Genomic DNA, 11,424 nt, shown 5'->3' on the forward strand with positions numbered 1-11,424 from the left:
ACGTGTCAGATTGACTGACAAAAAATAACTTTGGAGATTTCTTCCAGAGGTTCGAAGCTTCAGGGTAAAAAACGCCCCTCCTGTCGATCTTCTTGGTTTGGTTCTGTCAGGTTGGTTTCAGCTGCCAAACGGAGTGCACGTATCGGCGGCTCCGGGTATCGGTGGCCGCGGCTGCCCTGATCGCAAAGCGGCAAACAAAGCAGTTTTGATTTGTGTGCATTGGCGCTATCCTACCCTCTACGTGAAAGTACATTTTAACAGAACGTTCTTGTGCAATGCGGAAATGCGCATGTGTTTCATAGCGTCAGAGTACAACTGGAATTTTTGGCATTTGAGGACTTGTCCTGATCCTGTGTGATCCCAGCATGAGCCACCGCTAGTGCAGTGCTTCCGTTCCCACCTCATAGCTATCTCAAAAGGTACGTGAAGGTAGCTGACAGTGACAGGGACTTTAGTTACATTTGTGGATAATTCAGGTAGTGTCACAACCCGGTGCTCCAGTGATCTGTTATTAACGAACAATTTAGATCAATTCCGTCTTTTGTTCGACAAATACTTTAATTTCTGTGATTCTCTATTAACCATCGTATTTTCCAGTGGATAGACAATTACAAGCATGGCGCCCCGACTTTTGCCCCATGAGTACAAGCACGTGCAGCTGGCGCGTTAACATAGCTTTGCCAAGCTTGAAATTTCACAGGCTTGCCAGCATGAGCCATACATGGCGGCCGCCAGTGACCTTGCTTGCAATCGTCTGTATGTCGTGCTTTCTGCCCCAACATTTGTTCTCAGTACATTTTATACAACAAAGCGAATTATACCTGTTTTTGTCCCCTTCAACTGTGAAACCTTCACTGTGCAAATTTGCTGCGCAGGTGATATTGGGGGGGGGGGGGGGGGTTTAATGATCAAACTGGCTCCCACTTGTGCATATATCGTGGCCACAACTACACATATGCCAGATTATCAATAGGTTTTGTCGCTCCGTTTGTAAAAATATATGTGTGGCGTAATACCAACTTTTTGTTTGAAACTATCATTTTACGGGGTCTTATAAGAAGTTTTGCTTACAGAACAAAAATGCGGTCCTTATCGTTACATCGAGCCAAAGGTCATTGGGTAGATTGATCATTATTTCAGTGTCAGTATAACATCAGTAACACAACGTTTTCCTGACTTCCAACTATTTATGGATAATACCGAGAAACTGTGGAATGCCCGATCCCCAGAAGCAATGGAGCAGTGACCAGAACAGTTGCGGGACTGGGGATCCCGATTGACGAAGGCCCCGATACGTTACGGACACTTCTGCTGCTGCTTCTGGCAATTTATCCGGGCATTCCAGAGCTCCTTGGTAATATGATTATTACAAGCTTCTCTTGTATATCCACATTTTGTCTGTTGGTGTGTGGATCTGTGTGTAATGATGATGATAGAACACAGAATGGTTTACTGGTAGTCAGGTCATTGGTGTAGCCTGACCTGCGATGATGGTGCATGCCACTGCCCCATCATTCACTTCACCCTCCTCATAATATACATATTTATGTTACTTTGCGTTGTATATACAATGTTCTATGTTTTTTTTTCATATATGAAGAGTTTTCATATATGAAGAGGAGAGATTTCTAAACCTGGCAGATAGAACAGTCGAGGAATTGCTGCCTGTTATAAAATTGCGAGTCAAGCTGCAGAAGCTAATTGAATAGCTGAAGGACGAGGGGTAATGCAATTGATCTAAGTTTAAATTGGAATTTCATTTGTTAAATTCAAAATATTTCAGATTGCATGGCCCCTCACATTTGGATTATGTTTGTGAGACAAGCTCCAATTAGGTCCATAGAAGTTGCAAGGTATTTATGGCCACCAAGATGTAGGCTTCTAGGATTTTACCCGCTGTTTACAAAGGCCCTGTGGAATGAGTAAAGTGCTCCACTAACCTCAGTGAAATGGAGGACGAAAAATATTTGTCAAATCCTCACCTGACAACATTCTGTGCGAAATAAAATAAGCGGCAGTATTGGAGGTCCTTTCATTCATAGTGCAAACTGCGGCTATATTGTCTTCTTTTTTTCCAAAACACAAAATCGTTTACGACAAGATGATGCTATGTCTGCCTTCCAAGCAGGCTACACCTGTCTGGTCGACTCAGCTGGACGCTAAGGCTAAGAAGACGTTTCGCTTTTATTCTGATATTGGTATACCTTCTATCCTAGCTTGGTGCAAGTTTTGTAGCAGATTCACTCTACGCCAAGTCACTTCTGTTGCAGGATTTGCTGTGACGCACTCCATTGACAGAGTGGAAAAAAGAGGTCACTGCATATACGTCTGCAGAAAGTTTAGCGAAACAATCTTAAATTAGGTGGTCAGAGAGGGTGAAAGGAAGAACTTCCAATCGTCATCTTATCTAAAAGAGAAAATAGACCTAGGTATGTTTTCTGCAACCTGAATCTGTGATAAAATGAGAAAATATAAAATTAACCTGGCCGAAACAGTGGGGCAGTTCTAAAATAGAGTTATTTAGCTGAATGTACTTTACTAAATGCTTAATTGCTCTTTTAACGTATGTCTATATATATATATATTCTATACTTTGATGGTCTAATTGGTTCATTGCTATATGTGGATACACAATGAATTTAGCTGCGCTGCGCGACCTGATTCATCACTAGAATATAGTGAGCATTATTAGTATCTTGAGATTTTATCTAATAATTCTATGAAAAAAAAATGCAGACGCGAATTGAATCGATGAGGGCAAATTTTTTGTGATGCAAACAGCCTGTCGACAATAATCGGCGACTGAAAGCAGTAATATAGAAAATGCCCTTTTCCTTTATTACAGGTTACCAAGCCAGTAGTCGCAATGCTTGCTGGAAGGACAAGTTGCAGTACCCTCCATTCTTTATACGTAAATAGCAAGACGCAGAGAGTAATAGAAGCTGGTTACTTCACCTTACGCACGCGCTACCATTTTCCAAAACAAATATAACGCATCTATTCTTGTTCTACATTGTCATATTGGCTCATATTGTCTGGTGTGGGAGTATGTTTTTCTTGATAACGCACACAATGCATAATCAAAGGCGTCGGCAGAGTATCGGGTGTCGATATTGGAGTTATGGAAATGATCTACTAAACCTCTCCCACGAAGCTCATTGACAATTTTTAACAAACTACGTGCAATGCTATTTCGTACATATTTTCGCAGGCAGGCACAACACTACCAATAAGTGACAAAAACACAGCCCCATCTCGCTTCTCGTTTCGGGTATTCCACGAACACAGCCCCATCTCGCTTCTCGTTTCGGGTATTCCACGAACACAGCCCCAAAACTATTTCAAATGATGAAGCATTAGAGGTAAAACGCACACACACATGCACTCCATGCCACCTCTCATGTCCTTCAACTCAACACGAACATGTTTCAACATACCTTATTACGTGAAAGAAGACAGCGATGTTCCTGGAGCCTCGATCTGTTTTAATTTTGTTTATTTACTTACATCCTAAAGCCCGCATCTAATTAGATTTCGGTCTAGTTATTACAGGAATTCTTCATAAGACAGCGGTGTCCCTTTGAAGAACTCGAAGATCCGTATCAAATCAAATCAAATCAAATCTGCTTTTATTTTCCATCACATGATGGGGGATACCAAGAGAAAAAGCTGCTGGGTCATTCCATGCCAAAGGAGACGGCAATTTTCGTCATATTTTGGATATGCTTGAAAAAAATAATATGAATAAAGACACATTTGAAAGTAAGGATGGCTAAGTTTGAGGGCTAAATTATGTTTATTTTTGCTGACGTCATGCTCCAAAGTGCCGGGAGTTTGAGAAAACCTCTTGTATTTCAAAAAATTGCTGAAAAAAAGCTATTCTTACCGCTTAATTTTACGTTTGCATGCAATCAAGCATAAATATATTCTATCTTATCTTGAAAGGAAAACACCTTACACCGCCATTTTGGGTCCACACAGGCACTCCAAACCGAAGTAAATATTTAAGATTTCTTGATTTTTTTTAGTCAACTTGAAATTAAAATTTGACTAAAAAACCTTTTCTACTTATTTTCATAAACCTTATACTCGACTAGGCTGCATTACAACGGTAAAAAATTATTTTGACTTTTTAATTAAATGGTGAATATGACACTTTCTGGAAAAACTGCCCCATAGAGGGTCAAAAAAAGCCATGAGGGCAACGGTGCTCGCATTTTCTGAAATAGCCAAAAGTTTAACCGACCCCATCTGTTCAACATATCAAAAAATTGGAAAAGTACTTTTTGTTATTTTGGAGGAATTGTTTTTTAAATATGAGGCAGAACGGCATCACCTCCAGGCGTCCACCTCGTCGGGAACGCACGCCGTCGTCTGCTACGGTCGAGTGACACACTGCACGGGGTACTTACTTTCGTTAATTATATTTGTATAGCTAAAGCTGAGGATCTTGACATTATGACATGTCTATTTATAGTGACTAGAAAGGGGATTTTTTTTTCTCTAAACTATATGTCCGGGTGCGCTTGCGAGTTGAATAGCGACAACTCGAAATGTTGTTTGGGATACCTTTTATCAAAGCCGGAACAAAGCACATTTGCAGCTCACCGACGTTTTTGTTTCTTATGTAGATAAATATAAAATATAGTCAAGAAATACTATAACACATTTAGAATATCAGTGTTTCATTAGCTTTCAGTTCATCTCATAGGCTAGAACACTGCGCACGTCTGGAACGTCACGGGTGTGAACCGCAGTGATGTGATTGCTGCGCCAATTGCGCCAAACTGCGCCAAGGGGCTAACCCTGCTACATCCTGCTACATTTTGCCAAAATATGGGTAATCTGCGCCAAGCCTGCGCCAAAAAACCAATTTTGGTCGCCTTTGAAAACCAAAACTAAACTGAATAACTTAATTGGGCACACATGAGCTAGGTGGCGCAAGCGGCCGCTCGACACAAAGTACCCTGCATCAATTGTTCATCCGGTCTTGCATGGTTTTTCCCGCTGTCTCTCGTTTCGCCTAGGGTGCCTTCATGTGCGCTCATGAAGGCTCCCTAGTTTCGCCCGTTGCGCGCCTTTTTAAAATTTTTTCAGCGATAGACGCGGGCGTGTGCGGAAGCTCCGACGCTAGCGTGCTGGGTACCAGCCATGCCGTAAAGCTCTGAAACGAAACCATGTTTTTACGCGGCGGGAGTTACTTTATGAGCTAAAGCACTCGCTTCTAAAAGCAACGGCCGTGGCCAAACTATATTTGGGCAATGCCTGCCAGTCACCGTGGTCGCGCGACGTCGGGTCTTTCCGTCCCCACGTCGCTGCAAATATGCGCTTTCTAAATTGAAACGTAAGGACTGCTGCATGTTCATCAACATTCATTTTCTTGTTTAATACGCTGCTACAAAAATCCCTTTAGCTCAAAGACTGCTGTGTCGAAGTATTGATTACCTAGGTTTCTCTCGGTAGGCTTTCTTTCGAGACAGACCTCGGTACGTGAGAAATCTGCCGCGAAAGAAAGTTGGTGAAGAAAAGTGAGCTAAAGCAAAGAAGGCAATGTCTGCACGCTGAACCCGCACGGCGCGCTGGTTGGCCTCGAGTTCATTCGGTGCACAAAGCGCTCCGAGAACTTTTTGATCATGACTTCCGATGCCTTGCGTCGATGCGCTCAGGTTCTTTTTTCTTTTTTTTTCTCTGTGTTCATACTCTCCAACGTTCCATGTAGCCACTCAACGTCCATACAGGAGAGGGCGCTGCGGTCAAATGCGTATATAATCGCGTAAACCTTTGCATGCATTGGCTCATCGTTTATAGACGAGAGGTCGCTACAATCAAATACTCAGCTGCCTATAGGAAGTATTCACTGGCGGCCATACCTGTGTGCGCGACTGCTGAGCGCGTGCTGATGGCGAGCTTCCACGCTTCTTTTGCAACGTGCATTCCACACCATCAGGATTGCTGGTCTCAGCAGCCTATTAATGTGGGCTCGTTCTGAGCGTGCGCTCTAGACAGCACCCACAAATATGGCGCCCAGTGAATACTCCTTATATAACCACGATCCATACCACATATTCTTTTTCTAGCGGATCCAAGCTGATCCGCGAAAAGAACTAATGGCTCTGCAGTTCCCCGACCATAAAGCAGTAATAATGACGTCGGAACGCAACGCGGAACTCAGCACTACCTATGAGCAATAAACAAAAATCAGCATTATCAGCTCTACCTATGAACAATAAAATAAGTGTGATCAGCACCACCAGAGCTTCGCCCCAATCAACATCAATCACCACGTGGAGATGCGGCCACTTTTTTATTACTTGGAGACTGCTTCCATTTATTATATTACTAGTCAACCTAATGCTGCGATACTTACTACTAAGCTGGTCATTTTCGAATAAATTTTAATATGTGCAGTTTTGTTTTTATTTACCACTAGCGGGTACATATATATGTATAGTTTAACTGAAGCATTGCAAAATGTGTCATGTCATTGGAATTTCAGCTGTTGAAAGACTCCCAGGTGGTCTAACTTGACTATAATTGGTTTATTGCGGGGAGCAATGTGTTCTTTGTTTGTTAACCACTTGAAATAAATATTTATATTTTTCTAAGAATATCTGCTCCAAAAGCCACTTTTGCTGCTCCGAAACACTGTTTTGGCTGCTCCGAAAGGTGCTCCAAAACGGCTTAGGTCAATCACATCACTGGAACCGTCTTCCGCGATGTCTTAAATTCGTATGGAAAACTCTTCCTGCACGATGGACGTGTGTGTTATTTTAGCCACCACGTAATAATATTCTTTTGGCACGCTAATTTGAAGGCTTTAATTCCACTTTACATGCGCTCAGGTGACTGGAGACAAAGCCGTCGTCTACTAACCGAGTTTGTGAACGCAGACGGTTCATCAAAATTGGTTAGCAGACGGCGCGTCTTCCCTTTTTGGTCATACTGCGTTTGCTTGTAAAAAATGAAATAGTGAACGCTGGAGATCGTCAACGATGCCGAGCGATAACGGTGATTTTCCTCCTTTTCAACGAAAAGGTACTGGGGTGCAAATACGTAGTGCAACTGAAATACATAGAGTGAAACATTAAAAGAAACAGAACATTAAGAGTGGATATTCAGGCCAACTGCCATTCGAAGGTTATAACAAAACAAAAGCATGTTGCGTGTTTACCACTTATAAAATATATGTCTCTCCTAAATAAAAAAAAATTCTGTGTTGTGCTCCTATCGAAAACCCCTAAATATAGTATTCGCCTACCCTTTCTGGTATATTGATATCTTATCTGAGTGACATCTGTACATAGTATTTCTGGTCTATATATTACATTCATGTACATAAGAAAAAAAAAAATGTCGATGAACAACAAATGTGCTTTGTTTCGGCTTTGATAAAAAGTATCCCGAACAGTATTCGAGTTGTCGCTATTCAACTTGCAACCGCACCCGGACATATTGTTTAGACAAAAAAAAAAAAATCCCCTTTCTAGTCACTATAAATAGACATGTCATAATGTCAAGATTCTTAGCGTTAGCTATACAAATATAGTTAACGAAATTAAGTTCCCCGTGCAGTGTTTCACGCGACCGTAGCAGACGACGGCGTGCGTTCCCGACGAGGTGGACACCTGGAGGCGATGTTGTTCTGCCTCATATTTAAAAAATAATTTCTCCAAAATATCAAAAAGTACTTTTCCAATTTTTTGATATGTTGAACAGATGGGGTCGATTAAACTTTTGGCTATTTCAGAAAATGCGAGCACCATTGCCCACATGGCTTTTTTTGACCCTCTATGGGGCAGTTTTTCCAGAAAGTGTCATATTCACCATTTAATTAAAAACTGTCCAAATAATTTTTACTGCTGTAATGCAACCTAGTCGAGTATAAGGTTTATAAAAATAAGTAGAAAAATTTTCTTAGTCAAATTTTAATTTCAAGTTGTCTAAAAAAATCAAGAAATCTTAAAAATTTGCTTCTGTTTGGAGTGCCTGTCTAGACCCAAAATGGCGGCGTAAGGTGTTTTCCTTTCAAGGTAAGATAGAATATATTTATGCTTGATTGCATGCAAACGTAAAATTATGTGGTAAGAATAGCTTTTTTCAGCAATGTTTTGAAATACAGGAGGTTTTCTCAAATTCTCGGCACTTTGGAGCATGACGTCAGCAAAAATAAACATAATTCAGCCCTCAAACTTAGCCATCCTTACTTTCAAATGTATCTTTATTCATATTATTTTTTTCAAGCATATCCAATATATGACGAAAATTGCCGTCTCCTTTGGCATGGAATGACCCTGCTTATATGCAGCTTGACGAGCCCCTGGCACCCCTACATGGCAGACAACGCAACAAGAGATCATTTAATAAACAAATAAATCTAGGAAAACAATACAATGTGCATTTTTATACAATGTTAATAAAACATAGAATGTGCATTTTTTATACAATGTTAACAATGCTATTTTTATTAAGTGGAGTGATATCAATTTCTAGCGATGCGACATGATTTAGTAAGTGAGGAAGTGCATGTTTAATTCTTTGATGTCCAAAGTTCGTACGTGATCTTGGTATTTGCCATGGATGTATTTGACGGGTTTGATAAATTGGAATTTTCAAATGAAGGTCAGCGAGGTTCAGAAATGTTTCGGATTTACCTTTTAGGGCCGATTGGTACGTTAATATTAAGCGTTGACTGTAAAGTTTTGGCACGTCGGTTATGGAAAATTTATCAAAGAGAGGCAATGATGGTGAGGTCGTAGGAACATTGGCTATTGCACGAAGAGCTTTTTTCTGCAGCACGCGGAGCAAATTTAAGTTGGTTAAACCAGTGGATCCCCATATCAGATGCGCGTATCCTAAGACGGGGAAAAATAATGATTTAAAAATTTGAAGTTTGATATTTGTAGGTAAAATGTTTCTATATTTGTTTATTACTCCAACTATTTTTGAACGTTTAGTACGAACATATTTAACATGTTCAGACCAGGACATGTTTAAGGAAAAAAATACACCCAGAGTTTTGACATTTTCAACACAATGAATAATATCAGAACCATATTTGAAAGCAAGGAATAAATTTGTTTGAGTTCTAGAATGTAGTTGAAATATTACAGCCTTGCTCTTATTAGTATTTATAGGAAGGGAGTTAATTTCGCACCAACATTTTAATTTAGATAGAACAATATTTGCTCTGGTAACAAAATGTTCACAATTTTTATCAAAAATGATTATACTCGTATCATCTGCGTAAATTATAAAATTTACATCAGGGTCAATAGTAACAATATCGTTAATATAAAAAAGAAATAGAAGTGGTCCCAGAATGCTTCCCTGGGGAACACCAGAATTAATACCTAGCAAAGAGGACATATGGTCGTTGAATGAAACATATTGCCGACGACTTTGAAAATATGATTTTAACAAAGAGAAAGAAACACCCCGAAAACCATATAAAAATAATTTATCTAAAAGAATACCATGATCAAGACAGTCGAACGCTTTACTGAAATCTAAGAATATACCGACTGTTGACAACTTTTCTTCAAAATTGTCCTGTATTATCTCTTTTTTGGTGTAAAAGTGCACACTCGGTTGACCTGAATTTCCTAAAACCAAGTTGAGAGTCAGTTAGGAGTTTATGCTTATTTGAAAAATTTGTAATTCGCGTGTGCAGAATTTTTTCGAGGCCTTTTGAGAAAATGGGAAGAATAGAAATAGGTCGGTACTTCCCTATGCAATTTCTATCTCCTTTCGTGAACAATACTATTACTTTCGCGGTCTGCATACCCATGGCAAATATTCCTGATGTCAGAGCAAGGTTGTAAATATGTGTTAAACAAGGCACAATGATATCTATGACAAGTTTAACAGGTTTAATATTTATGTTATCAACATTGCAACTGTTGCTGTTGCGTAAATTGGCCATCGCCGCATAAACTTCGTGTTCATCGGCAGGATAAAAAAATATTGTCTCAGAAACTCTTGGTATATTATTTCCTGCGTCACTACAGTAAGTTCCTGACCCAACGTTTACAAAATAATGATTAAAAGCATCTGAAAGTGCAGAACCAGATTTTTCTATTCCATCAATACTTAAAGATTCTATTTTAGTACAATTTGTTTTTTTACCTAAGAGAGCACCAAGCCTCTTCCAAATTCAGTTCGAGTGTTTCATACATTCTGAGTCAACAAGATTGTTGTAGTAGCTACGTTTTGAAAGCTTCAAATCTGCGTTCAGACGGTTTCTCAACGTCTTAAATTTTGCAAGCACAACTAAGTTTCGGGTCTTTAAAAAATCTTTATATAAGCAAGCTTTGATACGCATTGATTTTAAGTGATCCCCAGTAATCCATGGTTTTTGCGCACGTTTATTGTTCTTAAGTAGTTTTAATGGAAATGAAAGACTGTAAATATTTTTAAAAACCTCGATAGATTTGTCGTAAGCTTGATTTACATCAGCTATGTCGAATATACTGCTCCACTTTGTTGTCTCTATATTCCGTCTAAATGCCTGCAGTGTTTTTTCGTTGATATCTTGTAGATATTTTGGGGGAGGAGCCTTATTGGATTGAGTTTTTGATGACAGATTTGTTTATGAATCAGCATGAATATAGATAAATGATCACTTAGGTCCGAACACAGCACCCCAGCAGTAATATCATAGCTTTCATGATTTGTGATAAACAAGTCGAGCATGGAAGAACATGATGTTGTGATACGATTGGGGTGAGATATTACATTATGAAGACTATTTGCGGACAACAATAATAAAAGTTCAATCTGGTTGCACGATACATTAAGCATATCAATATTTAGATCACCGCCAAGGGTGAAATTGCACGTCACTTCAGTGATAGCGGTGAATAGCTTATCTAAAAATTAAAAAAACTGGGATACATTTCCCTTTGGTGGTCGGTAGATAACACAATACACTTCAAGGTTTTTGCGTATGCATAATGCTTCGTAGTCGTTTGTAATCATAGAAAATTCGGGTACAATCTCGAAACCAGTGTCCGCTATCAAAATGGACACACCACCGCCACGGTTTTGTTTGCGGTTCAAATAAAAATGGGCGTAACCTGGCAAAACAAAAAAATCACTGTCATCGCTATACCAAGTTTCAGTGAGCATTATAATATTAAACAATGGTTGAAACCTGTTAAAAAACAAACAAAGTTCATCAGTTTCGGATCGTGCTGACCTCACGTTTAGATGAAAGAGTGTAAGACACTTCTGTTTATTCCCACGAATCAACGCGTTAACTTCATGTGGTTCATAAGAATGGTCGTGCACAGCCATCTCAAAGAAAAAAAAAGTAGCTGTCATCTACATATTCGGAATTAGTTCCTGATTTTTCCCTCGACATCGCTAAGGCACGAAACCTTAATTACATCTGAGTTTTCATCTTTACGCGCGAATATCTTCCCA

The 11,424-nt window shown here is 39.6% G+C and overlaps 1 protein-coding gene across 1 annotated transcript; it reads right to left on the reverse strand.

The window, feature by feature from the left end:
* Positions 1–8,436: 8,436 nt before the first annotated feature.
* On the reverse strand, positions 8,437–9,114 carry LOC121837527 (the record flags this gene model as incomplete). The annotated part of the gene is made up of 1 exon (XM_042293134.1): positions 8,437–9,114. A coding segment is annotated over one exon (678 nt), but the record flags the coding sequence as incomplete, so codon positions are not given.
* Between the last annotated feature and the right edge of the window lie 2,310 nt (positions 9,115–11,424).

This window comes from Ixodes scapularis, unplaced genomic scaffold (assembly GCF_016920785.2).
Source record: "Ixodes scapularis isolate PalLabHiFi unplaced genomic scaffold, ASM1692078v2 PGA_scaffold45__5_contigs__length_3442486, whole genome shotgun sequence".
In the NCBI taxonomy this organism is placed as follows: Eukaryota; Metazoa; Arthropoda; class Arachnida; order Ixodida; family Ixodidae; genus Ixodes; species Ixodes scapularis.